A 27,053-nucleotide genomic window follows, 5' to 3' on the forward strand; every position below is an offset into this window, starting at 1 on the left:
TTTACTTTCCCTCTCCCACGAATGACAATGACACGGAGTTGTCTGTTGCTGACGAGCGCAATATAGTCGATGGCCTGCTGTGGTCCGACCCCGATGATGATGTCTACGGCTTCCAAGTCAATCACAGGGGATGTGGGTTCATCTTTGGGCCTGATGTCACAAGGGCGTTTCTCGACCGCAACTACGGCTATTCCTTCAATTCCAGGCTGCCGGGTCAGAGGAGAGAGGAAATGCAGTTTATTGTTCGGGCCCATCAGTGTGTTGAGGATGGCTATCATTGGGCCCACGGGGGTCTTGTGCTCACCCTCTTTTCCGCCCCCAATTACTGTGGCATGAATAACAAGGGGGCTTTTGCCGTGCTACGCGGTCGAGCAAATGTGGGAGAAGACCGCGTCTTGTTTGAATACAAGGTCTACGACATTGCCCCGAGGTCGCCCAACGAAATGGGAACCAGACTGCACGCTTCATGTGATGCGGCTGCTAATGCAGCGCGGCGGGTAAACGGATCGCTGCAGGGGGGCTACTTTGACGATAGTGAATAGGAACGAAACGTTGACCATTTTTTTTTTTCTTTCATTTTTAGTATTTGCGGCTGCTCTCATTGGGAGAAAAACAAAAAGGTGGAAACAAACAAACAAAAAAAAAAATAGGGATAACGACGTACGGCTGGACTTTAAAAAGGCCGGAACAATTAAGAACAGGGGACAAGAGAAGGCTAAAAGAAGAAGAAAAAAGGCGAATTGAAGAAACAGAGAGAAAGAGAGGAACAAAAACTTTTTCCCACCGCCCGTCACGGTCAAGAAAACAAAAAGTTAGGTCGAGTAAAAAAAAAAAAAAATATATATATATACATATGCATACACGTATGCACATATGTAATATGAATGAATGTATAGGTGGTGCCCAGCATTTTCAATTATGGATTTTTGTACACTAGTTTTTTTTTATTCTGGGATACTCCCTAATCGGGCTTCAGCTGTGACTGTTCACTTCTTTACTGGTTACACACTAGCGTGCAAATACTGGCCAATTTTCTTTGGCTTTTTGATCTCTCATTTTTCTTTGACCAACGGAGTGCGCAGACATGAATATGCGTAGGTACATGCATACAAGTATCTTTATACAACAATTTATGCGTGAAGATAAATGAAATACATATATTATATTATATTATATACATATGTCTTGCTGCCTCCTTCCTTTTTACCGGTGTTTGTAATATCAGAACTGTGTATTTGCTTGTTATTTTGTTTATTGTTTGTTTGTTTGTTTGATTTTTGTGCGTATCTTCTATTTTAGTTGTTTGTAGCTTGTGTCGTTTATGACCTCTTTTTTTTTTTTTTTTCTTTTCTTTTCTTTTCTTTTCCACTTTGCGTTGGGTATTATACTCCCGCTGTTGTAATCGTCTTGCTGGTGCGATGATGATGATGAGGAGGAGTGGGTGGGTGGGTGGGGGCTGGGAGAAACACACACGGCACAGGGGCGTACATAAAAAAAGAAAAACAAAACAGAAAGGAGGACCGCTTTGGGTCGTTACGTCCATTTTTGTTTATTACTATTTTTGGTTGCCCTCATATATTTATTTATATATTTTTTTTTTTTACGCGCGCCCTCCGGTTCTTTTCTTTTTTTTTTTTTTTTTTTTTCTTTTTTTCTTCTTTTCTTTTCTGTATGTGTGCGTCTCTCTCTCTCTCTCTCTCTCTCTCTCTCGCACACCCACCCACTTCACGCAAATTATAAACTCCTTTACTAAATTGTCCGAATTATGTTCGTCCAAAGAGGAGGCGATAAAAAATAATTATTGAGAAAACAACAACAACAACAACAAAAAGACAGTCTCGCTCTCTTTTTTTTGAATTAACCAGACATTCCAACAGATGCTTGAAGGGAGCGTGTATTTACATACATTTACATACGATTCACAAGGACGAAGAAATGGAACATGGGGGAGCTATATGTTTTTCTTTATGGTTACTACTCTTACTCTAACAGTGCCCAAGCGTTTTTTTTTTTTCTTTTTTGATTTGTAGTGGTGATGGCGGTGGTGGTGGTGTCGGAATGAATTTCTTTTCTTTTTTTTTTTTTTTTTTTGTTTCCTATTTGCGTGGTGCTGCTGTTTTTTTTTTTTTTTTTTTTTTTTAGTTTTTTTTCAATTTTTTTTCTTTTTGCATCCCATAAATAATAATAATAATAAAAGAAAATAATTCCCTCTTGCTTGCGTTTATTCCCTGTAGTTGTGGATGAAGTTCAAAGTTTGATGTGGGCGACTGGGCATGCATGTGGCGTGCTCATTTATTTATTCCTGCATGTCTACTTGTGGGCTTTTGGCTTTTTGTCTGTTGTCTCTTTGGTGCGGCTTTTATATTATTATTATTATTATTTATTTATTTATTTTCACTGGTGTGTTTTTGCCTTCTTTTTGATTTTTTGCCTTTTGCACAGTGAGGTTCTCCTCTGATACTCCGCGTCTGCACGACACAACACCACCAAGAAAGAAACACACACAAAAAAGGAAAAATGGTTGCTGCTCGCACGAAGGCCAACTCCAAGATCCGCCGTATCGGCAAGAAGAAGGGTGCGACCATGAAGGACGTCCACCCGTGGCGCTGGGTCAAGCTCTGCAGTCAGCACTTCAAGCAGGAGGGCAAGCTCATGGTGCCGAACTGCACAGAAATTGTAAAATCATCCCACGGCCGCGAGCGCGCCCCGCAGAACCCGGACTGGTACTACATTCGTTGCGCCGCCATCCTTCGTGCTGTGTACATGCGCCCCGGTGTTGGCTACGGCGGCCTGAGCAAACGCTTTTCAAACAAGAAGAACCGCGGCAGCCGCCCCGAGATTACCGTACGTGCGTCCAAGGGACTTTTGCACTGGGGTTGCAAGAGCCTCACGAAGCTTGGTCTCATTGAGAAGTGCGAGAGTTCGGGCCACCGCATCACGAAGAATGGCCGCAAGCTCGCTGACGCGATCGCCTTCAAGGTCGCCATTCGCAAGCTTAACACTGCCACCAGCAAAAACTGATTTGAGTGTCTTCGTCCGTCAACCAAAGCGGGATAAGAGAGATCTGAACAAATTTATTTAAATAACACTTTTTTTTTGTTTATTTTTTTCTTTTTTACTCTCAAAATTGACTTGCGTGCGGGTGCACGACTTTGAGGAAGATGGGACTGCGGCGTGCGTGAGAGATGGGCGCAGTGAATACATTTTGGGAGCGTGTCGCACTGGTCTGTTTGTTGTCCTTTTTTTTTTGTTTCTTTTTTTACTTCTGGCCGCTGCGGGGACGTAACGCTGTTGTTTATGCGTCAAGAGGGACGGGGAGGCACGTACTGGAACGTTACTTCGCCTCCGCACTCAAATACACACAATTATAACATATTTTTGTAACCGAATTCATCAGGGGCACACACACAAAAAAAAAAAAAAAAAAGGAAGGAAGTCGACGATGGAATTTGATCTTTCACACTTCCTGAAGGGAATTCAGCTTCAGCACGGTCTGCGCGGAGAGGACTACGCACGTTACCGCCGCTACACGACAAACCGACTTTCGACATTGCGTCACCAACTTGGTCTTCTCCATGACCCTAAAAGGTTTAAGCAGAAGGAAATCACGCCACAGAACGCAACACGGCCGGAGCATCTTCAGTTACTTGTTCTTTACGCCGAACGCTGTTGGGCGGCAGCGGAGGAAATGCAGGAAAAGCGTCGTAATGTGGGAGGCGGCGGTGAGAATAAGCCGCCCGGTGGTATTCCACCGAGTGATCAATTTCGGAAAAGACTTAATAAATCTGTCAAGTGGGCCTCAAAGCTGCACGAAGTTGCACGAATTGTGGCGCGCCCGCGGCTGAAGCAAGAGGCAGAAGCATATGCTTTGGAAGTGAAGGGTCGTGCTGCAGCTGCACATGGTGCAATGGTGGAAGCAAAAAAGTTTTTTTCTATGGCTCGTGAACACTATTATGCATTGCGTAAGAGCAGCACGCCTGAGCAGTGGATGCTTCTTCTTACCAAAGTAAATGAGCTGGATGATCGCGTGGTGTATTGTATGCTGCGTCTGGGTGAAGATGCTTCCAAATACAAGCCTCACGTCGATCTTGAGGATACGACGGAGCGGTTGGCTGCCACAACGATTGAATGGAATGGACGCCAATTAAATGTCGCTTCTATCAAGGTGAAGGACGCACTACGTGAGGTACGAACTCTTAATGTCGAGTCGGTAAAGACGAAGGCACTGGAGTTGGGTGGTCCCATTCCTTTGGGACAACAGAACAAAGTGCTGGATCTGATGGATCGACGTATTGGCTGCCTTAATGATGCATTAGCCCATGCACGCCAAGACCTACGTACACTGTCGGATGATAGACAGAAGACTGAGCTGCAACTCCTTGTGCATTACCTGCTTTTCCATGTATCTCAGGAGACGTTGCACCGCACCCTCTTTATGGTGGAAGTCTACATCCGTCGTTTCTGTGCCACCGAAAAATCTCTTTCGGGGGGAAGCAGTAGCAGCAGTGGCAACAATAAAATCAACACCCACATTTATAGCTCTGGTTTTAAGAACAAGAAGGAGATAACTCCCTCGCAGTACGCTTCACCGCTGGAGATTGTTCGATTGTACGATACTGCGCTGGAGACTCTGGGTGAGATGGAGCTGCTGCCGGGTGTTGCAGGTCGTGCGGACTTGGAGGAGCTGACTGCGCTCTGTCGCGCTGGAAAGCTGCTTTACTTGGGAGAGGGCTGGCGCATCTCACGGGAACCGACGCGTGCACAAAACTGCTACAAAGCCTCCCTCTCCACCCTTGAAGGGGTGCCATCGACACCGCGGGTGGAGAAGCTTCGTCTGGTGGTGGAGAAACGCTCTTTGCAGTTGGCGTCGTCGACACTTCTCACCACCTTACAATCCGGTGTGGCCGCTAGGAGGGCTGAGGAAGAGAAGGAGAAGTCGACGCAGTACCTTGTCGACGCCGGCGATCAAGTGGCTGTCGCCCAGAACATCATTAAATTCCCACCAGACTATCAAGCCGTGCCTTGTAAACCCGTATTTGTGGATATTGCGCTGACGTACGTCGAATATCCGACCCATGACATTTCCTCCCGTACGAAGCCACGGGACGAGCAACCGAAACACTCTGACTCCGCCGGAGCGAAGGAAGAGAAGCGCTGGAAGTGGGGCTGGGGATGGCGCAAGTGACTTCTCAATGCGGGGCGGAACGCGGCTGGTAGGGGGAGGAATGAAGAGAATCAACGAAAAGAAGTGTTTGTGAGGGCCGGAGAACACCGCACCAATTTTTAATGGGCTTGTTAGTGTTTGGGTGTATTTTTGTGTCGCCGGCATCTTCTTTGCAGGAACGGACAGCAGCAGCAGCATGTAGGTTGAGGGGGACAGAAGAGGGGAAGAAGCATAAACAGTCTGCGACTTTCAGAAACGAAATACAACAAAATGAAATACGGGAAAGGGAAAGAAAACATTGGGTGGGTGTGAAGAATTTAGATTTTTCCGTTTCCCTTTTGATTCCCCTATTACATTGTTTGGGGGAAGAAGGTCTTTTACCTCTTTTTCTATTTCCTTTGGTTTATCTGCTGCCGCAATGACGCCGTTATTATTATGGTTATTATTATTTCCTTTCCTTATTTTGAGCTGCATCAATTCACTGCAACATCCCATTTTCCCAGCCACAGCAGTATCAGCGAACAAGGAATGTTTGCTTGAAAAGTGACTTTCTATCCTTGCACACTTCTCATTGGGACAAGTAGAGAAGCTTAGAGACGTTTCCTTTTTCTTTTTTAAGAAGCTGGAGGGGAAAAATAGGTGAAAAGGAGAACCCCAACGGCAGAAGCGGAATGAATGGTGATGGTGATACAGTACTCTGTCATGTGACGTGTGGCAAGTCGGTTGGGATGGATGTGAAGGAAGAAAAGGGAGCCAGGGGGTATGAATTGGGGTGGGCGTATTCGCCGCCTCCCGACAATCAGCGTGAATTTGAGTTTCCCGAAGATGGACTTTTGTTTTCTTCTCGATTTGACAGTGGCAACCTTATTCAAGTGGAACGTATCGGTGCGTATCGGTACAATATGTACACCTCGCCTGACTGCGGCAACTCGCCAAAACAAACGAATAACAGGCAGTGGTTTCACTTTGCTATTCGAGGGGGGTGCCGTGGATGCGTCATCACCTTCACATTTGTGGGCATGATGCACAGCAAGATGTTTACGTATGGATGGACGCCTGTGATAGCGGTGTGCCCGGGAAAACCACAGTACACACGATTACCCGGTAAAGCGACAGTGGTTTCGTTGGACGCGATGCCGCCGACGCCGGGTTACCCCGGCTTTGTCCTAAAGCCCTGGTCAAAGAAGGCATCGGAGACAGAAATTGCTGCAGATGGTGGGAATGAAAATGCGGATGCGAACGGCAGCTCCGAAGGAGTCCCTGATGTCATAGAAGTAGCCATGAATACCAACAGGAAAAAAAAGAAAGAAAATGCTGTTGCAATGAATCTGACGTTTGAAGTACGGCTAGAAATTGATGCCCCTCTCACATCATCTCTGTATCCCCTTGGACACCCACAATGCCCAGCAACGTACATCGCCAGCAACCATCCCTACTCCTACTCAACTCTGCAACAAAATATAAAAATGTGGAAACAACAGACCGTTGGGGGAGAGAAAGTTGGAACCGTAGAGGAGTCAAAGGATAATGATTTTTCCCAGTCGTGTCTTTCATCGATTTACTTTCATCATGAGATTCTTTGTAAATCACTGGATGGAAGAAATGTGGATCTTCTCACCATTACAGATAGATCTGGTATCTGTAATGAACGCTTTCCTTTATGTGGTGAGGGCGATATGCCGTACTCTTCTGCAAGGGGCGAAACAGAACGACCTCATCAGTTTATTGGAAAACAATGTGTTGTTCTTACGGCTCGAGTACATCCAGGCGAATGCCCATCAAGCCACTTAATGCATGGTTGTATAGAATTTTTGCTTAATCAAGCAGATCCACGCGCTGCTGCTCTGCGTTCACGCTTCGTATTTTTTCTTGTACCAATGATTAACCCGGATGGGGTTGCCAGAGGACATAGTCGCGCGGATACCGAAGGTGCTAATCTTAATCGTATGTACAAAAATCCCTGCAAAAGACGCCATCCTGCGCCCTATTCTATATTAAGCATGTTACGCTCCGTTACGTCCGTGAAAGGGAGGTTGGCTCTTTTTATTGATATGCATGCTCACGCAAATAAGAGAGGGGTGTTCTTCTATGGAAATTCTATGAATGCACCGGAATTACTTCAAAGTCTCTTGTATGCGAAGTTGGTATCTATGAACACTCCATACTTTGAGTTTCAATCGTCCAATTTCTCGGAGGCTAACATGTTTGCCACCGGAAAAACAGGGGAAGGTCGCGACACCTCCAGCCGGGTGACACTGTACCAAGAAACCGGTTTGGTTCATAGCTATACCATTGAAGCCTCTTATGTGATAGGGAACACGCTGAATCCAATTGTAGGCCTTTCAAGTTGCGGAGTAGATGAGCCGGAGGTGATTCAAGGGACATTTTGTCCCAAATACTCCCAGGCCGTGTTTGCGGATATTGGAAAAGGTCTATTGGTGGCTTTACTTGACCTTAAGGGGTGTAATCCCATAAGCCGTCTTTCAAACACACAGTTTCACAGCGTGAAGGGGCTGCTTGCTGCACTGCAACGGCAATTTCAGATTGAAATTGCAGAACGGTTGTTTAAAATAGCGTTCATGAGTGGAGGACAAGCAGCCATTGCCCGCGACCCAGGTGCGGATCCCGTGTATACCGTGATGTCGGTTTTGAGGTCCGACGATATTCCAGACGCAATGACAATAAAGGATGGAAGAGGACTTCCAGTGACAACAATTCGAGGACTTTTGGAGTTTGTACCGCTTGAGCAAGCCATCCAAATTTTGGCGCACGCGCCCCCAATGTTTCCGCCCCGCACGCTTCTGTACGGTGCAGGGAGAAGAATGATGAATCAAGTCGGTGGAGGGTTTGCTGGACGACGCTCCATGAGCAACGCTGGTCTTGGTGTCACAGCGGTCCCTGCAGTTTCCACGACTGGGCGAAAGTCCATCACGGGCTCGAATTGAAACAAATTACCGGCAACATCGTGTTTTTCTTCTTTCTTTCTTTTTTCCTTTTGACGGCGATGATAGAAATCTCGAATAAGAGCGGCGTGGGGTGTGGTAGAGCGGAGCGAAGAGGCATAAAGGAATGGAGGCAGCCCGAAAAAGAAAAAAAGAAGGAAAAAGGGAAAAGGGATGTGGGTGGAAGTGAAGGATGGAAGGAGTACACACACGGAATGGCGGCGCTTTAGAGGCGGATGAGCGGCAGATACCCAAACAAGAGAAACAACAGTAATAATAATAATAACTGGAAGAAAAAAAAAAGAGAGAGAGAGAGAGGAAGAGAGGGACGAAAAGGGAAGAAAGAGACGCAATGAGGATGAAGCGAGATGGAAGGGATACGCGAGAGATGATTTCTCCTCTTGTTTGTGTGGTTGGATGCTTCAGTAAATGAACTGCTTAACGAGTGAAAAGAGAAATTGGAGGTGCGGGCTTTGGTTTGATCGCTGTCGTTAAACAAGAGCGAAAGGCAAGTGAAAAAAGAAAAAAAAAAAGAAAGGGGAATGAGCAGCAGGCAAGGCATAAGGTGAGGTATAACTGGTGGGAGGGACTGCGTGCACTCGTTTCAACTTTTTATTTTGTTTTTAACCACACCGTTCGATTTTCCTTTTTTTTTTTTTTGTTGTTCCTCTGTTTTCAGTGGTTCAACGACAACCTTGACGCCGCCGGTTGAAGTGGCCTGTCATCGTCATTGCTTTTGTGTCAATCTGATTTCTCGGTTTGTAGGGCTGGATTTCTCACCCGATGCTCCGTTGTTGCTGAGTTTTGGAGAGCAAATTGAGAACGATAAATTTTGGTAGTACAATCGTTGTGTTGAACTGAAATCTTTACAGGTGTGTGTGTCTGTATATATATATATATATATATATATATGTATGCCGCTTGTGCATACGGTCACACCATTTGCCGTGGATGTGTTTGTTGTGGTGACAAATACGGGGATTAGGACGGACGGATTGTTTTTTTGGATCCTCATAATTAAATGGAGGAATCTGACGCTTGAAACCCCGTTTGCTTCTTTTGTGTTTTGGTTGAAACTGAGTATTTATATTTATTTATGTATATGAAAAGGAGATGAGGGCGATATGAATGGAAAATGGATGACATTTGCTTTTTCACCGTTTTTTTTTTTTTCCTTCCCTTTTGGGCGATTTTGTTTTCTTCCACGCAAGGGAGAAAAAACAAAATGCTTTGCGTTTCTTGATGAATGCGACGTTTCTGCTGTACGCATTGGATATATATATATATATAATCTGTTTGTGCGTACATGCATGCATGTATGTACGTATGTATTTTTCACTGGGAGGGCACCTGCAGATGCTCTTGTTGCTACTATTCCCTGTTTGATTTTTTTATTATTTTTATTTTTTTCTTAAGAAAGAATTAAAGGCAGAAAGAGAAAAAGAGAAGGGAATTATTTTCGGACAGTATCCGGAGAGAGAAGAAAAGGGGAAAGGAAAACAACAACAACAAAAAAAAAAAAACAACGAAAACAAGGGATGTCCAAATTTGACAAGTGTGTATGCGAATGGATTTTCTCTGCTTCCATTGATCGCCAGAGCAAACATCAGATTCTCGAGAATGTTATCACCACCATCGACGAGTACAAGAAGATGGAGGGGAAGGACCTGAAAACACAGGGGGAGTATAAAAAGAAACTCATATCAGGAATTTCGGGACAATCTCGTAGTGGTCACACGGGGGGAAAAAGAAATAAGGGATCTGTGGTTGACTACAAGTTTTCCAGGAAGGTCAATGAGGTTATCCAACGGCTTGACGATCCGCAAATTACTCCACTTCCAACGAGTTTGTCACAGCGAGAGGAGAATGGAAGCGAGGATGCAAATGTGCCGTTGAACTCGGCAGTGCCTGCAAACCCTTCACAGAATGGACAGTCTCTGCCCTCGGTGGATGGTCTTCAAGAGAACCATGAAATCAATGACGGAGTTGAGAGCGAGGAGCAGTTGACCATTCAAAGCGATCGGGTCGAAACGGATGAGAAATACGAAGAAAATGAAATGGAGGCGATGCGCTACGGATTTGAAACATTCAAGTTTGTCAAGACGGGCTCGCGAGCAAACTCAGCCTCGTCCTCGGATGTGGGCGATGGCGGAAACGCGGCTGCCGCAAACCGCCCCGGCACAGATGAAATTATGGACGACAATGAAGATGAACGGCGGCGCCTTATTACGATGCAGGGTCATTCTCGACTGGGAATATCGGCTCGCAGTATTGGTGCTGAAGAAATGATGTCCACAGAGTTCCCCACCGCAGCCAAGTCATCTGAAGCCGCAAGTTTTATTATGAAGGTGTTGGAAAAACACTTCCTTTTCTCTTTCCTGGATGACAAGGAATTGCACAAGCTGGCGATGGTGATGAATACCGAGGACTTCCCGGAGGGGATAAAGGTTCTTGTCAAGGGGGAGACCAACAGTAAGTTTTACATCATACTTGACGGCAGCGCTACCATTACCATGTTTGAAGATGATCCGGACAGGATTGAGACGGAGAGTCTTCAGAAAGGTTCCGTTTTTGGGGAATTGGGCCTTCTGTATGAAACCCAAAGCGAAGTGAGCGTGGAATCTACCACTCCCCTCTTTTGTGCAACTTTGGAGCGAAATACGTACAAAATTGTGGTCTCTCGGGCCGAAGAAGAAAAGCGTCAACGGTATTTTTCGTTTCTTGAAAACGCTCCCTTCATTAAGGACTTGCCGGCACAGGAGCGTTTGAAAATTGCGGAGGCGTTAAAGGAGGATAAATACACCGAAGGCGACAAAATTATAAGGTACGGTGAGAAGGTGGATTGGCTACATATCATTGTGGAGGGCACGGCTGATGTGATTGGACGAAATGAAGAGGGTGAGGAGGAGTATGTTGTGACAAAAAATGTTGGTGAGTGCTTTGGCGATTTGGAGTTTTTGTATCACCATGAAACGGTGGCCGATGTTGTTGCAACGAGTCCTTTTGTTCGGACTGCCAAGATGAGCCGCCTTCACTTTGAACAACTCATTGGGACCGCCAAGGAGTTACTGGACCGCGAGGTGAAGGAAGATGCATCGTACGACTACTACCGCCGAACGATGGTTGGGACGTCAGCTCCACGAGAGGATCCCACGCCTTCTTTTGATGCGCCGCCAGAATATCTTTCCAAGCTGAATGTGCCGTTGAAATTGTGAATGTGCATGAAGAAGGAAGAGGCGGCCAGAAAAGCAGGCACTTTAGTAAAAAAATATTTTGTATTTGACCGTTGGCACTAAACAACGAGCCCCGCTAGTCCGAGATTTGGTCCTGTGGAATGAAAAGTGGAGTGGCAGTTAGAGCCGACATCATCTTTGGTTAGAGCATTTTTAGTTTTTCTTTTTTTTTTAGCGTCATTGTGTGTGTGTGTCTATGCGGTTTTTATGTATTTATTTATTCCTTTTTGGTGTTTTTGTGTGATTTCCGGTTGTTTGTTGTTTTTCTTTGTTTATTTGTAGTTTCACCATACATGCATTTTTATTTATTTATTTCTAGTCTGCTACTCCCTCTCCCTCTCTCTCTCTCCCTCTCCATTATGAACTGAACGCAGCCATTGACTTCCATGCGGCGCTTTTTTTTTTTTTTTCCTCTTTTCTTTTCCGGTTCCTTCAGAAGAAAAAAAAAAAAGAAAAAACAAAAAACGATGAGGGACGAGAAGGTTAGGAAGAATGAGAGAAAAAAAAAAAAAAAAAAAGACGTTATTTCTTGCATATTTTTACGGAGGCGGGAGAAGGAAAAAAGAGAGAGAGAGAGGGAGAGAGAGAGAGGGCGATAAAATAGGACTAAAAGGGAAAAAAAATTTGTTATTTGTTTTGGACTTCTCTCGCCTGACTGCCGGATTTTATTTTATTTTATTTATTTATTTATTTATTTATTTTGATGCGATCTGATCTGTATTCATGCGGTTCTTTTTTTTTTTTTTCTTCCCTCCGTACATAAGTCTATGTGTGTACTTGTGCTGTCGTACTTGGCAAGGATTAAATTGTTGCAACCAGCATGCTGACTTAAATCACACTTTACTCTCCTGTTTTTTTTTTTTTGTTTGTTTGTTTTTTGTTTTCTTTTTTTTAAGTGTTCCTAAAAAATTTTTTTTTTTATTTTTTCCAATTAATGAAAATAAACTCAAAGAAAAAAAAAGGAAACGAGGGGATATCATTGTTGGCCGCTTGGTTGCCATGGCTTTTGTCTGCCTTCCTTCCTTTTGTTTGCCTTTTGATTGCATGTGGACTCTGCTTTTTTTGTTGTGTGTGTGTGTGTAGGTGCTGCGCAAGGTGGGATTTTGATTTATTGCCTTTTTTTTTTTTGTTTTTTTTAGTTATTTTAGGCGTAATCGATCGTTGGATTTCTTTTTGTGGCATTAGCGCGGTTTCTCATGTCGTCTTATCAGCGCATCACCGCGCAGTTTGCCGGGGGCTGTGAATTACTTTTTGACAAACAAACTCAGCTGCAGCTGGAGGGTATCGTTCCACACGGCACAACCATCAACGGACTGGTGCAGATGCTGAAGGTGAATCACATAAAAGAAAGGCCTGACCTTTTTGTGGATCAATCAGGAACAACGCTACGCCCTGGGATTCTTGTGCTTGTGAACGCATGTGATGCGGAGGTTGTGGGTGGACTCGATTACGTTCTAACGGATGGTGATACAATCGAATTTATCTCGACACTACACGGTGGATGAGGGAAACAAAAAAAATACATAAAAAAAATGATCCCTGCCTTTTTTTTTTTTTTTCCTCTTTCTTTCTCCTGAGGGACGCAGAGTATGCTCTCTTAGCATTTTTGCCCGTTTCCTTCCAGTGAGTTTTTAAGAAGAAGGAAAGTCGCGTCAAACGTGTCGGTTATTTTTTCATGTACGCGCTTTTGTCTCTCGTTGTGACCACTTGTCAACCGACATTTGTTGCGGTGTATGTATTTGTTTATTGACTTTATTGTATTATTTATTTATTTATTTATTTATTTTTTTTTTTTTTGGGGGGGGGGGGGGATCGGCGGCTGGATGTGGTAGGACTAGGCTATTGTTCACCTTGAACTATCTCTTTAATCGATACCGGAAGATGACGGGGGAAGAGACGCTTCTGGCGAACATTAATGTTGGAATTTTGGGTCATGTTGACAGCGGCAAAACGTCACTGGCGAAAGCGCTCTCCTCCACCGCCTCCACAGCGGCGTTTGACAAGAGCCCTGAGAGCCAGCGGCGCGGTATTACTCTCGATCTGGGTTTCAGCGCTTGCTGCATCTCATCCGCCCTGGTGGCACCACCATTGCATGCGGCAGGTATTGAGCAGATCCAATGCACGTTTGTCGACTGTCCGGGCCATGCATCTCTCATCCGGACTATCTTGGCTGGGGCACAGATCATAGACATCATGATTCTTGTTATAGATGCTTGCAAGGGGGTACAGACGCAGACGGCAGAGTGCATCGTAATTGGTGAGGTCCTGTGTAAACCGTTGGTAGTGGTGATTAACAAGATTGACGCGGTCCAAGGCTCAACCCCCGAAGAGAAACGCGTAACACTTGACAAATTGCGGAAACGTCTTCAAAAGACCTTTGAACGCACACGCTGGCCCTCCGTACAGATGGTGGAAGTTGCCGCTGCTCCGCGCAGAGACGAGGCGGCATCAGGAGAGGTTTCTCATCCCATCAATATGGAGGAGGTGATTTCCGCCATTTTGGGTCTTGTGGATTTAACGGCGTTGAAGGACCAGTTGACAACACCGCTACGCTCCGAAGATTTTGTGATGTTGTTTGATCACTGTTTTGTGTTGAAGGGTCAAGGCACCGTTTTCACCGGCACTGTGATTTGTGGCCAAGTCAGTGTCGGGGATAACATTTTGATCCCCGACTCGCACGTGGTAAAAAAGGTGAAGGGGCTGCAGGCATTTCGAAAGCCTCTCCAGCACGCAAGAAGAGGTGATCGTGTGGGGTTGTGCGTGGTTCAATTTGATGCAGAGGGGGTGGAACGGGGTATATTGTGTAGTGCACAACACCAACGAGGGAATGCAATCTCCAACGTACCTCTTCTGTTTGAGAGCACATCAGTGATTGTTGCTGAGGTGAATCGTGTGCGTTTTCATCAGCTTTTGTGTGATGCTCACACAAAATTTCACATCACCATTGGACACTCAACAGTGATGGGAACGATGAAGTATTTTAGCCGCCCCACAACCATTGCGCCTGAGGAGAAGGAAGCATCATTTGATATCTGGCAGGAAAGTATGTATGTTGAGGAACTGACAGAAGACGCCTTTCTCACCTTTGATAGCACGGAAGGACAGCCACAAAGTGGCCAACCGGTTGCCGTGAAACGCGGTCCCCTGACATATTATGCCATCATTCTCTTGGAACGGCCTATTATGGCCGCCGTTGGTACACCACTAATTGCCACACGACTCGATATGGAGCGGGATAACATGTGCCGCATTGCAATTTCGGGGTCTGTGCGCGCGCTTCTAAGCAGTGGAACTTCTGCTGACGCATCGATCATGTCCTGGCGCGAGCTGCCGATTGTGCGCTTTAAATCCAGGGCGCTTGTTGTGGAGCGCGTGGTAAACGAGAAGACTTGTATTGCCAGTGGTGTTGTGGGATTTGAGGTCCCTGAAACACGTGGCGGTAGTATAAACCAGAAATCAAAAGAAAAAGACACGCTGCACGCGGAGGTGAAGAAGTTCATTGGAATGCGGGTTCATTTTCGCCCGACAGGGGAAGAAGGAAATGATGCCACCACCCCCACGGGAGTGAAGGAGGGAATAATTGACTCCGCCTTTGGTAAGACAGGAAAGGTGAAGCTTGTATTCAAGGATCCCATTTTTGCGGAGAATGAGCCTTCGACCACCGGGCGAACGAAGCGAGGGGGCGTGACATTTCTAACGGACGGTGTGGTGGAGCTCACGCTGAAAAAATATCCTCTGGCTGTTCACTGTCAGCTCCAGCAGTAGACGGTTGTGAGAACGGACGAACAGGCCGGTGTATTTTCACATGAAGCGTACCTTTCGGCTCTTGGTCCTCACGGTGCACGGTGTCCTTGATTTCTGACTCCACCCACCTCTTTCAAGCTATTCCACTACTCATCTCATCGTTGTTAAGATTATTATTGTCACCACGCCTGTTTTTGATTTCTTTTTTTTTCTTTTTTTATCCACAAGGACCAGTTCCTCTCGCGATGAATCGACTCGAAGTCATTCGGAAGTCAATTTCATATGTTGGCCTCGATCCGGCCATGTTCAAACCTTACCCTTTTAATGTCAGTAGTTCTGCCCTCTCAGAACTGATGGACTGCATGTCCTACATTGTATTCCCCGAATTCAGTGAACCCCCAATGAATCCTGTGACTGTCCCCGAGCAACGCCTTGGCGGCAGTGCACTGCTTCAATGGACACTGACCCGCATGGCCGACATTATCAACTCACAGATTTATTCTGCCCTTATGCTTCAGGGCCACACGAAATGCTCTAAAGATGAAGCAGGTATTCCCCACTCGTTAAATGCTGAGAGCGGGTCAAATGATGATGGTTTTACACCTCAAAATGAAACTCATGCCTTTGGCGAAGTTAGATCTTTTCATTTGGAAGCCAAGAAAAGGGCGGAAGAGATCACAGAAGCTTTTCTAACGCGTAAATTACGCAGCATACGGTGGCTTCTTCGTACCGATGCAGAAAGTATCCTTAATAATGATATTGCATCCAACTCTCTCTCGGAAGTGGTTCTTTGCTATCCCGGACTACGCTGCATGAAACACCAGCGCACTGCACATGCGTTACACGAACTGGGGGCTCCAAGCATTTTTACGCGCCTTCTTACAGAAATGGCGCATTCCACGACCGGCATTGACATCCATCCTGCTACCTCTATTGGCCATCATTTTTTTATTGATCATGGCACTGGTATTGTGATTGGGTCAACCGCCATCATTGGCAACTACGTATCTATATACCATGGGGTCACGCTGGGGACAAGGTCTTTTCCTGTGGTTGCTAAAACTGGGGAGAAGGTGAGGAACCTTGCACGCCACCCCATTATTGAGGACAGAGTGACCATCTACGCCAACGCTATGGTGCTTGGCCGAATTCGGATAGGGAAGGATAGCGTCATTGGTAGCCACTGCCTGGTCTTGAAGGACTTACCTCCAAAATCCATGATTCGGCGGACATCCAATGCAAAACTCCCTACTCCATATATAACCCTTCAAAAAGGTGGATCGGATATATGAGAGCACCACACACAGTGAAGTAATGATAAAATTGAAAGTATGTTATTTTTTTCGAACTCGGATAGTCAAAAACACACACACAAAAAAAAAAAAAAAAGAAGCAAGAGAATGCGAGGAATAAGGTGAATTGATATTCTTGGGTTACAGCAGTTGGGTTACTTGTGACGGTCGGATTCAAGGGGACAAAGCAGGTGGTGGATATATAAATATATATAAACATCTGATTTTATTCGCTTGTCATTTACGTTTTTTTTTTTTTTTTTTACTTCTTGAAGTAAAACCAGTAATTTTATGAGATGGAGTAAGTTGAGATTAGGTGTATATATATATATACTTGTATAGGTTGTTATATTTTTGTTTGCGTGAAAAGTCTTTACTGTTGTAATGGTGTTGGAATGACGAACTGATTGAATTTGAGGTGTTTTTTTTTTTTTTTTTTTTTTTGATTTACATGTTGTACATGAGATGCCTGAACGTAAATATTTTTTTCTCTCTACCCGCAAACAGGCACAGTATTAGTATTAGTAGTAGTAGTTGTTGCCGTCGTGGTAGGCAAGAAGATGTTTAGTGCTTCTGCCCTATGGCTCCGAGGTCAGTACAAGACACGTCTTAAGAAGCGCATGGTCGGCTTTATTCCCAAAGTGATTCCACGCAAGATAAAGAACAATATGGTGGCTCTGCGTAGCGAGGCAAACACAGGGCACATGGAGGGCTACATGAAGACCGAGGCGGAAAGACTTGACGCTACAGGTCGCAAGGTTCAAAAGGTGCTATGGGACCCCGTCTTGCAGAGGCACTGCTTGTTCAAGGAAACAAAGATTCGAGGGCCCTTCATGACGAAAGCGAACATCGTTAAGAAGATGGATTTCCCCATTGGAGCAGCGGGGAACGCTTCTGTGAAGTAAGTGGCCCTGTCAGTGCGAAGAAGAATGGGAAGGGCTGGAAAGAAAAGAGGTGTGCGAAAAACACGGCGCAGCTGCTTTTTCAAGAAAAATTAAACCTCTTAAAAGATTATTATTATTATTATTATTTTTTACCGCCCACCAACACGTAGGCATGTAGAGAGATATCAATTTTCCTTTTTTATTACTTTTTTGGACTTTTTCCCCTTTTTTTTTCTCTTTTCCGTTCATGAAGGCGATTGTGTGCATCTATGCCCTTGCAAAAGCCAAGAGTGGCTGCCGTGGTAGATGGGGAAGACGACTCGGATGACGGAGAGCTTTCTCACACGGCCAACGCACGAAGAGCTCCTTCTGTGGAGGAGCTCAAACAGAACGTCACTTTATTGTACCAGCGTGCGGCAGTTCAGTCGTCGTCACAACAGGCTACCCCACCTCGGAATGACCCACACGTCGTGGAATTGCCACCGCCACCGCCAGCGCCTTCCCGAAAGTTGCAGGTCCGAGAATCGGACGAAGGCCTATCAGCGCTACAGAGACAATTAACAGCACTTCAGTCAGTGCTTAGGAGTAGTCAAAAAAAGTTCCAAGTGCGTGACGACGCAACGGCAAGACGGCCGCTACCAATTGTTACTGCATCCCAATTCAAACGTCCAATCAGTGAGGACTTCCTCCATGAATTGAGAGGATGTCGGTTAACACAATCTGCCGGAGATGAAAATACTGCACATCTAAAAGAAGGTTTCTCTTGTCACTGTGAAAACAATTTAAGGAGTGCTTACAACAGATGGAGAGATATTCTTGCAGAAATACACGCAAATGCATTAAAAAGGACATCAACAATTGCCTCCAAGCTAGATTTGGAAATCAAAGGCCAGAAACAATTCTTGGAGGAAGCACGGCAGCGTATTAAAGGTACCATTCTGCTAACAGACACGCTTTCTGATACAATCACTTGCTTTACTCGCCATTCTTCGGAGCATTATGGCGCTCTTCAGAAAAAACAAAAAACCTCTACCTAATGACCGAAAAGGACACAGTGAATTTCAGTTTTTCGGCAAGGAAGAATTCCAATTGCGCCACCTTTCTACCTCTGTATTGTATTTCCTGTTTCTGTGCATGCTTGTTCTCACTTTTTTATTATTGTTATTATTTTTTATTTCTGCCTTGCCACACTGGATGATCTCACTCTTTTTTTAGGGAATCCCAGGCACACTCACATGTCTCACTGCAAGTTTGAACATCCGCGCCACGGCCATCTTGGCTTCCTGCCACGCAAGCGCAGCCGACAGATTCGCGGCCGCGTTCGCTCCTTTCCTAAGGATGACCCGTCACAAAAGCCGCACCTGACCAGCTTTATGGTGTTTAAGGCGGGCATGACACACATCGTTCGCGACGTTGATCGACCCGGCTCCAAGGTGAACAAGAAGGAGGTTGTGGAGCCGGTGACGATCTTGGAGGCACCGCCCATGGTGGTGGTGGGCATCGTCGGCTACCGCCAGACGCCTGTGGGCCACAAGACGATCGGCACCGTGTGGGCGCACCACACCAGCGTGGAATTCCGCCGCCGCTTCTACAAGAACTGGAAGCAGTCCGCGCAGCTGGCCTTCACGAAGCGCAAGCAGTTTGCTCGCACGACTGAGGGTCGCCTTGCCGAGGCGCGCACGCTGAAGGCCTTTGCCAAGAAGGCTGACATCATCCGTGTTGTTGCCCATACCCAACTGCGCAAGCTGCGTAACAACCGTGTTGGTGTGAAGAAGGCGCACGTGAGCGAGATCCAGATCAACGGCGGCACCATTGCCGAGAAGATTGAGCTTGCCAAGTCTCTCCTGGAGAAGGAGGTCCGCATTGACTCCATCTTCCAGCAGTCCGAGACGTGCGACGTGTGTGCCGTGACAAAGGGTCATGGGTTCACTGGTGTCGTGAAGCGCTGGGGCGTTGCCTGTCTGCCGCGCAAGACCCACCGTGGTCTGCGTAAAGTGGCCTGCATTGGCGCGTGGCACCCCGCCCGCGTGATGTACACCGTTGCCCGTGCTGGCCAGCACGGCTACCACCACCGCACGCACCTCAACAAGAAGATCTACCAGCTGGGCCGCGCGGTGTCGATGGAGCCGAACCAGGCCACGACCACGTACGACCTCACAGCCAAGTCCATCACTCCGATGGGTGGCTTTGTTGGCTACGGTACAGTGCGCAACGACTACATCATGCTGAAGGGCTCCGTTGCGGGTCCTCGCCGTCGCGTCATCACACTGCGTCGTCCCATGGCCCCACAGACATCGCGCAAGCTCACGGAACAGATCACGCTGAAGTTCATTGACACAAGCTCCAAGATTGGTCATGGCCGCTTCCAGACAAAGAAGGAGAAGAGCCAGTGGTTTGGCCCCCTCAAGAAGGACCGCATTCGTCGCGAGGAGCGGCTCCGCAAGGAGCGCGTGGCTCGCGCTGCGGAGCGCAAGGCGAAGGGTGGTGCTGTTGCCGCCGCCCCAAAGAAAGCAAAGAAGTGATCATCTTAGCTCTTGCGTAAAAGTTTCTTAACTAGGAAGAAACACGTGCTGGGAAACACCAACTAATTTTTTTTATTTTGTTTTTACGTGACTTTTGCCCGTTATTTTTATTTTTTATTTTTATTTTGCTTTATGCCAGATGTGCTTTTCCGATGGTTGTTTTATGATTTGTTTTATGGTTTGTGTTCTTTTTGCTTTTGTTGATTTATTATTGTTATTATTTTTTATTTCTGCCTTGCTACACTGGATGATCTCACTCTTTTTTTAGGGAATCCCAGGCACACTCACATGTCTCACTGCAAGTTTGAACATCCGCGCCACGGCCATCTTGGCTTCCTGCCACGCAAGCGCAGCCGACAGATTCGCGGCCGCGTTCGCTCCTTTCCTAAGGATGACCCGTCACAAAAGCCGCACCTGACCAGCTTTATGGTGTTTAAGGCGGGCATGACACACATCGTTCGCGACGTTGATCGACCCGGCTCCAAGGTGAACAAGAAGGAGGTTGTGGAGCCGGTGACGATCTTGGAGGCACCGCCCATGGTGGTGGTGGGCATCGTCGGCTACCGCCAGACGCCTGTGGGCCACAAGACGATCGGCACCGTGTGGGCGCACCACACCAGCGTGGAATTCCGCCGCCGCTTCTACAAGAACTGGAAGCAGTCCGCGCAGCTGGCCTTCACGAAGCGCAAGCAGTTTGCTCGCACGACTGAGGGTCGCCTTGCCGAGGCGCGCACGCTGAAGGCCTTTGCCAAGAAGGCTGACATCATCCGTGTTGTTGCCCATACCCAACTGCGCAAGCTGCGTAACAACCGTGTTGGTGTGAAGAAGGCGCACGTGAGCGAGATCCAGATCAACGGCGGCACCATTGCCGAGAAGATTGAGCTTGCCAAGTCTCTCCTGGAGAAGGAGGTCCGCATTGACTCCATCTTCCAGCAGTCCGAGACGTGCGACGTGTGTGCCGTGACAAAGGGTCATGGGTTCACTGGTGTCGTGAAGCGCTGGGGCGTTGCCTGTCTGCCGCGCAAGACCCACCGTGGTCTGCGTAAAGTGGCCTGCATTGGCGCGTGGCACCCCGCCCGCGTGATGTACACCGTTGCCCGTGCTGGCCAGCACGGCTACCACCACCGCACGCACCTCAACAAGAAGATCTACCAGCTGGGCCGCGCGGTGTCGATGGAGCCGAACCAGGCCACGACCACGTACGACCTCACAGCCAAGTCCATCACTCCGATGGGTGGCTTTGTTGGCTACGGTACAGTGCGCAACGACTACATCATGCTGAAGGGCTCCGTTGCGGGTCCTCGCCGTCGCGTCATCACACTGCGTCGTCCCATGGCCCCACAGACATCGCGCAAGCTCACGGAACAGATCACGCTGAAGTTCATTGACACAAGCTCCAAGATTGGTCATGGCCGCTTCCAGACAAAGAAGGAGAAGAGCCAGTGGTTTGGCCCCCTCAAGAAGGACCGCATTCGTCGCGAGGAGCGGCTCCGCAAGGAGCGCGTGGCTCGCGCTGCGGAGCGCAAGGCGAAGGGTGGTGCTGTTGCCGCCGCCCCAAAGAAAGCAAAGAAGTGATCATCTTAGCTCTTGCGTAAAAGTTTCTTAACTAGGAAGAAACACGTGCTGGGAAACACCACCTAATTTTTTTTATTTTGTTTTTACGTGACTTTGCCCGTTATTTTTATTTTTTATTTTTATTTTGCTTTATGCCAGATGTGCTTTTCCGATGGTTGTTTTATGATTTGTTTTATGGTTTGTGTTCTTTTTGCTTTTGTTGATTAATTTTTTTTTTGATTTCATTGTTGCTGTTTATTTTATTTTATTGTTATTTTTTAGGTAGTTTTTTTTTTTGTTGTTGTTGTTGTTATTGTTTTGTGTTTATATTTTTCGTTCTTATATTGTGTGTAATGTCGAGGGTTTCAGCAAACGATGATTCAAAAGGGTTTGATTTAACGTTTGGATTTGCTGCTGGAGGCTGGTTTGGGATGTATCACTTTGGTGCTTGTCAAGCGATTGTTGATTCCGGAATTATTGATCGATTGACGGCGGAGGGAAAACGTGTTCGCTTTGCCGGAAGTAGCGCGGGCGCACTTGTTGCTTTGTGCATGGTTTTGAAGAATTACCGGTTCAAGGAAATGCGGGATTTTCTAATGGGGTGTGCGGAGCATTACCGTTATTCATGGCTTAACTTGTGTTGTATAGATCGATATCTTGACGACGCTTTGGATCAATTTGGTGGTCATCTGAGAGACTTGGAGATGAAGCAGGAGTTATTCGACACGTTGAACGATGGATTACTGGAGATATTTGTGACAACGCTTCCAAAGATGAAGTCAAAAGTTTTTACGGAGTTCCATTCGCATGAAGATGTCGTGGAAGCCGTGAAAGCGTCTTGTTGTGCGGCGCCGTTTGTGGGCGTGCCGTTCCGGCTGCGAGGAACAGGGGAATGGGTCTGCGATGGTGGCTTGTCGATTGTCACACCGCACAATGGCGAGCCCCGAACAATTACGGTGAGCCCTTTTTATTGTAGCACGGCAACCGTACATCCCACCATTTTTGTTCCGTTCTGGTGGGTATTACGCCCACCTGGGAAGGTTGCTCTCCGGAATCTGTTTGCACTGGGTTACAATGACATGATAGAGGGACTTGTTGTGAACGGTTACATTACACCCGAGAAGGGCGAGTCATTGCTAAGGCCTGAAGTACAATTTTTAAATGGGGGTGGTATGTTCCGGCGTTATGGTTTGTATTTGCTTGATTTTTTGGCTTTCATATTTGTTCGTCCGGTCGTAGTTTTATGCATTTACGTCGAACTTGCATTCATGAGTTTTTTCTATTTCTTACGGGGTTTATTCTGCCTGGATAACAGACCAATTAGGAGAATGTATGACAACCTGAGAAATATCGTGTCTATTCGTACATTGGGTAGACTTATTTTCGGCGAAAATGTACCGCACAATGTCGAGCGTCTGGAGAAAAGTTCTCGGGTTTACCGCGTGTTTAATCCAATTCTCTTGGGAGGGAAAAATACCACGGAGAGAGCTGTCATGAGTCCCACAGGAGTTTGCAGTGGTGTTATGCCTACACTATCTTCCAAAACGCGGAAGAGGGCAACGAGCGCTGCCCAAGAGAAGTCGGGGAAAATTTATCGCCGCTTGTGATTATGAATGTTTTTTTGCTTTACATATATTCCACATGTCTTTTGCAGTTTTATATTCCCTTTTTTGGTCCACTTACACCTACACCATTCAATATATATATATATATATATATATGTAAGTCGGTATTTTATACGCGAATGTTTAGTACTTGTCGGCAGCCGCAGCGAAGCCAGATGAAGAAAAGAATGATAATTTGAATATGTCTGTTTTATTTGCATCATACCCGGAGGTTTTTTTTTTTCTTCCTTTTTTTCTTTCTTTATTTTTTTCTACGTTTTTTTTTTTTAATCCAGTTTTGGGCGGGAGTCTGGTAGTGCTGAACACCAATTTTCATGAACGGAGGGGGGAGGGAGGGGCTTTTTCTCCGGCGGGTGCGTTGCCTTCCCACTTTTATCCGCCAAGTGTTTTTGCGACGTTTTGCTGTCGGGAATGTAGTGGTTTGCTTCTCTCTCTCTCTCTGTGTGTGTGTGTGTGTGTGCGATTTCCCCTTCTGTATTATTTTTGTTTTTAGTTTCGCGTCTTTTGCACGTAGAGTGGAAAGAGCACTGAAAAAAAAAAAAAAAAAAAGTAGGGCCTTTTGCCTTCTTGATAACTTTTTTTTTTTCTTTTGGTTCACATTTTGGCAGCCCATCAGCATCCATCTTTGCTCTGAGGAGTCCCTCATGTTTCGCTGCTCCCTCCGCGGTCTGCAAAAGGCGTTTGAGAGCCACACAACAACGTTGGAAGATAAGAGCTTCAAGGGAAAGGCGAAGTCGGAACTGAAGAAGCTGCTGAAGATTCAGCTTGTTTTGATCCCCATTGTTGTGGCGTGGGTCATGTTTGCCTTTCCGCACCCGTCCGTAGAAGAAGAGAAGCGGCTACGTGCGGAGTACGAGAAGAACGCTGGTTGGAAGACGTAAACGGAGAGGGCGATTTTAAATTTGACTGTGGACAGGTGCACAAACCGACGAATATATACAATAAATTTATACCTTTTTTTGTTTTGTTGTTCTGCATGCATGGCTATTTGTTTGCGGCCCTTCTTTATTGTTATTGTTATTATTATTATGTTTTGGAGGTTGCGACGGGACCGCAGTCTATGGTACTACTTTTTGCCTTTCTTTTTTATTTTATTTACGTCTGTGTCTTTTTGTTTGTTTGTTTGTTTGTGTGTGTGGCTACCGTGTCCAAGTATGACGCTGTCTTGGCGAGGAACATGATGCGTCTGACACGGCGATGCCTCTTCATCACGAAGATCAGCAAGATCTCACGGCCCCCCGCCAGCGGCTACGAGATTGCCGAGCTGCCAAATGAAAAGGTTTTCATGGAATTTTTAAAGTATTACAACACAAAGTGTGTTCTGGCCGTTCTCCATTCCGGCTCTCTTCGCAGCACGGCGGGAGAAGGTGGTGCCGGTACGAAGATCGTGGAGGATCCGCTCACGCGCAGCTTCATCTCGTCCATCAATGCAATGAACATGGGAAATCCCAACGAAACGAAACTGGCGCTTGTGCCTGGGCCGCATGCCCCAAGAATGGTGGAAGAGTACGGCGTGCTGACTTACCCAACGGTGCTCTTGTTTATGAATGGGAAGTGCGTGGAGCGGGTCGTGGGTGCCCGCACGCGAGAGGTGTCCATCAAGGCACTCTTTACGCTTCGAAATGCGGGAAGAAACATCTTTTCAAGGGAGTGAATAATTATCCAATTGCGGCCCTATTGACGTGTCAGTAAAGCAGACAATTGTCTTTTTTTAAAGGCAACAGAGAAAAACGCAGAAAAAAGAAGGATGTGTCACGGTCTTTTATGTCGTGGTGTAAAAAGTACTGATTGGTGTAACTTTTGTGTGTGTGCTTCTTTTTTTTTTTTTTTTGTCTTGGCGCTTTGGACTTTTTTTCATATATTTTTTGTTGTTGTTGTTTTTAGAGGTTTCATTGGTGCGGCTGAAAAAGGCAGTCGTGACGAATAATGGCGTCATTAAACGCACATGCAGGGGGAAATGTCGAGTGGGGGTCATATGTTGCACGCTGCCCGGTTTGTGCCATGGGTCCATGCACGGGGACGTGTTTGAAAGTACCCAACGAGGGCACGTGTGGCAAGGAGGGAAACACGTCGGCCCCTAATGGCAGTACTTGTGTTCTACCGGAATTGTGTCTCAACGACTTGAACAAGCTCTTAGGCGAAGAGTTTAATGAAACAGATATGCACCATGATGAGGGTAATGAGGGTGATACAAGAATACACGAAAATGAAAAATACTGCTAGTGAAACCTGTTTATCTACCACGATGATGTGTATTCGTGGAGCTCGTGAGATGGAGGAGGAGCTAGGGGCGGCAAAAAAGCAGTTAGAGGACCTCATGTTAGACCAGGTGGAGTTTTTTTCTTACTCTTTAGAAAACGTGGGTAATGGCATTAACACTGCTGCAGGGCAGATAGATTTAAATATTATCGATGAGATATTGTCGGAGGATAGTTTTGACTCTGACGATGCAGTTTTCTTTCGCGTGGCCGAAGAGGATCCTGTTCCCAAGCCCACCGAAATCGGTAGTAGTCTTGCTGTATTGGTAAGCCAAAACTCCGCACTGGCGATGATGCGTTCAAAGGTCAGCCAATTAAAGCGTCGCTATAAAATGGACGGATTTGATCTTGACTTGACATACATTACTCCGCGGTTAATTGCCATGGGATTTCCTGCATGGGGCACGGAGAAATATTATCGGAATCCCATTGATCAGGTAGAACTTTTTCTTGAGAGCAAGCATGGAGGTCACTATCGTATTTACAATCTATGTTCCGAGCGACCGGAGTATGATTCCCCCAAACGGTTTCAAGGGAAATTTAAGCGGTTTCCGTTTGATGACCATAATGCTCCGTGCCCTATAAGTCTTGTGATTGATTTTATCCGCGATGCCACATCGTTTTTGGAGGAAGACGCAAAAAACGTTGTGGTTGTACACTGCAAGGCGGGGAAGGGTAGAACAGGAGTGATGGTTTCATGTCTACTACGTTCACTTGACCCTATTGGCATTCCTGACGCAAAGGAGGCCTTGCGTGTGTTTGGCAACGCACGGACGTACAATGGCCTTGGCGTGACCATCCCTTCACAGTGTCGGTATGTGTACTACTACGATCGTATAGTACGGGACTTTGGTGGACAACTCCCACCGTCCCGCCCAATAAAACTCTACCAGATTATCGTCGATTCCAGTATCAAGTCTTGTGGTCAGGTGGATGTGTATTTCACTGTGGAAGAAAACGGTGTGATGAAAATTGACTCCCGCCACTTGTTTCACGGGGGACTTAAAAGGGATCCAAAGGGATTTTTCTTTCTCTTTGAGGAGGAACCGACGCTTCAGGGCGACTTGCGTTTTACTTTCCATCAGCGTCACCGCCTTTTCAATGAGGAACTTTTCTATTTCTGGATAAACACCTCTCTCTGTAGTAATTATGAGCGTTTCTCGCTTAAAGATCGTGAGCTGGATGGACGACTCTCGAAGGGAAAAGATGGAGACACATTTTGTAAGGATCTGGCGGTTAATGTGATTTTTGTGGATTAACCGCTCGGTCTTTGGGCAACCGACGGTCTGATAGACTGGGAGGCGGAGCTTGCCGTTGCCATTGAAGGATCGCGAATGAAGTTATCACTTAATTTTTTTTTATTTTTTTTTTTGCGATATATATATATATATATATATATATATGCATTCTGTGTACCCTCAGCCCCCTCTTAAGAAGACTGCACACGAAATAAAAATAAAAGATTTACTTGAATTAGAAAAGAAGGCGGAAAAACAAGCAAACAAACAAAAACGGACGACAAATAATACATCGCAAAAGAAGGAACACTTTTCTCGGAGAGTTTATTTTACTTTCTTTTTTTTCTTTTTCGGTATTCTTTTTTTTTTTTTTTAAATGCGTCTGTGTTTCTGCGTCTTCTTTATCCTTTGTATCTGCTGTCTTGTGTGTGCTTAATACGACTTGGGGTGTCGTTAATGCGAGAGGAGTTGCTGACGATGGTCGAGGCTTACGATGGCTGCATCGTTACCCACTTTATTTTATTTACATGTATGCTTGTCTGTATTATGGTGGTTGATGAGCTCCCTTCTTTGTTTTTGTTTTTTGCCTTTTTGCCT

The 27,053-nt window shown here is 46.2% G+C and overlaps 16 protein-coding genes across 16 annotated transcripts, besides 46 other annotated features; all 16 read left to right on the plus strand.

Moving 5' to 3' along the window:
• Tc00.1047053510879.10 (serine/threonine-protein phosphatase 2A, catalytic subunit, putative) lies at positions 1-542 on the plus strand (the record flags this gene model as incomplete). Its single annotated transcript, XM_809570.1, has 1 exon — positions 1-542. A coding segment is annotated over one exon (542 nt), but the record flags the coding sequence as incomplete, so codon positions are not given.
• Positions 1-19,996: a sequence feature (heterozygous, Esmeraldo-like haplotype).
• Positions 840-874: a microsatellite.
• Positions 1,157-1,176: a microsatellite.
• Positions 1,235-1,273: a microsatellite.
• Positions 1,332-1,366: a microsatellite.
• Positions 1,574-1,603: a sequence feature (AT_rich).
• Positions 1,618-1,667: a microsatellite.
• Positions 1,681-1,710: a microsatellite.
• Positions 1,809-1,828: a microsatellite.
• Positions 2,027-2,053: a microsatellite.
• Positions 2,064-2,167: a sequence feature (T-rich).
• Positions 2,175-2,206: a sequence feature (AT_rich).
• Positions 2,358-2,428: a sequence feature (T-rich).
• On the plus strand, positions 2,518-3,021 carry Tc00.1047053510879.20 (ribosomal protein S19, putative; the record flags this gene model as incomplete). The annotated part of the gene is made up of 1 exon (XM_809571.1): positions 2,518-3,021. The coding sequence occupies one exon, from the start codon at positions 2,518-2,520 to the stop codon at positions 3,019-3,021; it is 504 nt and encodes a 167-aa protein (XP_814664.1).
• Positions 3,443-5,185, plus strand: Tc00.1047053510879.30 (hypothetical protein, conserved; the record flags this gene model as incomplete). Its single annotated transcript, XM_809572.1, has 1 exon — positions 3,443-5,185. The coding sequence occupies one exon, from the start codon at positions 3,443-3,445 to the stop codon at positions 5,183-5,185; it is 1,743 nt and encodes a 580-aa protein (XP_814665.1).
• Tc00.1047053510879.40 (zinc carboxypeptidase, putative) lies at positions 5,836-8,109 on the plus strand (the record flags this gene model as incomplete). The annotated part of the gene is made up of 1 exon (XM_809573.1): positions 5,836-8,109. The coding sequence occupies one exon, from the start codon at positions 5,836-5,838 to the stop codon at positions 8,107-8,109; it is 2,274 nt and encodes a 757-aa protein (XP_814666.1).
• Positions 8,409-8,435: a microsatellite.
• Positions 8,992-9,022: a microsatellite.
• Positions 9,368-9,438: a microsatellite.
• Positions 9,492-9,516: a sequence feature (AT_rich).
• Tc00.1047053510879.50 (regulatory subunit of protein kinase a-like protein, putative) lies at positions 9,645-11,321 on the plus strand (the record flags this gene model as incomplete). The annotated part of the gene is made up of 1 exon (XM_809574.1): positions 9,645-11,321. The coding sequence occupies one exon, from the start codon at positions 9,645-9,647 to the stop codon at positions 11,319-11,321; it is 1,677 nt and encodes a 558-aa protein (XP_814667.1).
• Positions 11,523-11,619: a microsatellite.
• Positions 11,666-11,694: a microsatellite.
• Positions 11,776-11,804: a microsatellite.
• Positions 11,903-11,930: a microsatellite.
• Positions 12,014-12,040: a microsatellite.
• Positions 12,191-12,232: a microsatellite.
• Positions 12,242-12,266: a sequence feature (AT_rich).
• Positions 12,536-12,844, plus strand: Tc00.1047053510879.60 (hypothetical protein, conserved; the record flags this gene model as incomplete). The annotated part of the gene is made up of 1 exon (XM_809575.1): positions 12,536-12,844. The coding sequence occupies one exon, from the start codon at positions 12,536-12,538 to the stop codon at positions 12,842-12,844; it is 309 nt and encodes a 102-aa protein (XP_814668.1).
• Positions 13,072-13,133: a microsatellite.
• Positions 13,221-15,104, plus strand: Tc00.1047053510879.70 (selenocysteine-tRNA-specific elongation factor, putative; the record flags this gene model as incomplete). The annotated part of the gene is made up of 1 exon (XM_809576.1): positions 13,221-15,104. The coding sequence occupies one exon, from the start codon at positions 13,221-13,223 to the stop codon at positions 15,102-15,104; it is 1,884 nt and encodes a 627-aa protein (XP_814669.1).
• Tc00.1047053510879.80 (serine acetyltransferase, putative) lies at positions 15,329-16,375 on the plus strand (the record flags this gene model as incomplete). Its single annotated transcript, XM_809577.1, has 1 exon — positions 15,329-16,375. One exon carries the CDS (start codon positions 15,329-15,331, stop codon positions 16,373-16,375), a length of 1,047 nt encoding a protein of 348 aa, XP_814670.1.
• Positions 16,797-16,819: a microsatellite.
• Positions 16,936-17,280, plus strand: Tc00.1047053510879.90 (hypothetical protein, conserved; the record flags this gene model as incomplete). Its single annotated transcript, XM_809578.1, has 1 exon — positions 16,936-17,280. One exon carries the CDS (start codon positions 16,936-16,938, stop codon positions 17,278-17,280), a length of 345 nt encoding a protein of 114 aa, XP_814671.1.
• Positions 17,386-17,406: a microsatellite.
• On the plus strand, positions 17,529-18,296 carry Tc00.1047053510879.100 (uncharacterized protein; the record flags this gene model as incomplete). Its single annotated transcript, XM_809579.1, has 1 exon — positions 17,529-18,296. One exon carries the CDS (start codon positions 17,529-17,531, stop codon positions 18,294-18,296), a length of 768 nt encoding a protein of 255 aa, XP_814672.1.
• Positions 18,408-18,436: a sequence feature (AT_rich).
• Positions 18,495-19,781, plus strand: Tc00.1047053510879.110 (ribosomal protein L3, putative; the record flags this gene model as incomplete). Its single annotated transcript, XM_809580.1, has 1 exon — positions 18,495-19,781. The coding sequence occupies one exon, from the start codon at positions 18,495-18,497 to the stop codon at positions 19,779-19,781; it is 1,287 nt and encodes a 428-aa protein (XP_814673.1).
• Positions 19,883-19,908: a microsatellite.
• Positions 19,997-20,000: a sequence feature (haploid, Esmeraldo-like haplotype).
• Positions 20,001-21,565: a sequence feature (heterozygous, non-Esmeraldo-like haplotype).
• On the plus strand, positions 20,070-21,356 carry Tc00.1047053510879.120 (ribosomal protein L3, putative; the record flags this gene model as incomplete). Its single annotated transcript, XM_809581.1, has 1 exon — positions 20,070-21,356. One exon carries the CDS (start codon positions 20,070-20,072, stop codon positions 21,354-21,356), a length of 1,287 nt encoding a protein of 428 aa, XP_814674.1.
• Positions 21,457-21,482: a microsatellite.
• Positions 21,523-21,630: a sequence feature (T-rich).
• Positions 21,566-22,522: a sequence feature (haploid, non-Esmeraldo-like haplotype).
• Positions 21,631-21,653: a microsatellite.
• Positions 21,654-21,681: a sequence feature (T-rich).
• On the plus strand, positions 21,689-22,942 carry Tc00.1047053510879.130 (hypothetical protein, conserved; the record flags this gene model as incomplete). Its single annotated transcript, XM_809582.1, has 1 exon — positions 21,689-22,942. The coding sequence occupies one exon, from the start codon at positions 21,689-21,691 to the stop codon at positions 22,940-22,942; it is 1,254 nt and encodes a 417-aa protein (XP_814675.1).
• Positions 22,523-27,053: part of a sequence feature (areas merged during assembly that could not be assigned to a particular haplotype. This can correspond to areas where the two haplotypes were merged or to regions with more than two copies in the genome that were merged during assembly.) that runs on past the window's edge.
• Positions 23,033-23,059: a microsatellite.
• Positions 23,173-23,228: a sequence feature (T-rich).
• Tc00.1047053510879.140 (hypothetical protein, conserved) lies at positions 23,275-23,841 on the plus strand (the record flags this gene model as incomplete). Its single annotated transcript, XM_809583.1, has 1 exon — positions 23,275-23,841. One exon carries the CDS (start codon positions 23,275-23,277, stop codon positions 23,839-23,841), a length of 567 nt encoding a protein of 188 aa, XP_814676.1.
• Positions 23,401-23,420: a microsatellite.
• On the plus strand, positions 23,937-24,614 carry Tc00.1047053510879.150 (hypothetical protein, conserved; the record flags this gene model as incomplete). Its single annotated transcript, XM_809584.1, has 1 exon — positions 23,937-24,614. One exon carries the CDS (start codon positions 23,937-23,939, stop codon positions 24,612-24,614), a length of 678 nt encoding a protein of 225 aa, XP_814677.1.
• Positions 23,966-23,990: a microsatellite.
• Positions 24,071-24,095: a microsatellite.
• Positions 24,759-24,842: a sequence feature (T-rich).
• Tc00.1047053510879.160 (tyrosine phosphatase, putative) lies at positions 25,110-26,477 on the plus strand (the record flags this gene model as incomplete). The annotated part of the gene is made up of 1 exon (XM_809585.1): positions 25,110-26,477. The coding sequence occupies one exon, from the start codon at positions 25,110-25,112 to the stop codon at positions 26,475-26,477; it is 1,368 nt and encodes a 455-aa protein (XP_814678.1).
• Positions 26,566-26,590: a sequence feature (AT_rich).
• Positions 26,594-26,621: a microsatellite.
• Positions 26,780-26,830: a sequence feature (T-rich).

The sequence above is a fragment of the Trypanosoma cruzi genome, genomic scaffold (assembly GCF_000209065.1).
Source record: "Trypanosoma cruzi strain CL Brener 1047053516931 genomic scaffold, whole genome shotgun sequence".
In the NCBI taxonomy this organism is placed as follows: domain Eukaryota; phylum Euglenozoa; class Kinetoplastea; order Trypanosomatida; family Trypanosomatidae; genus Trypanosoma; species Trypanosoma cruzi.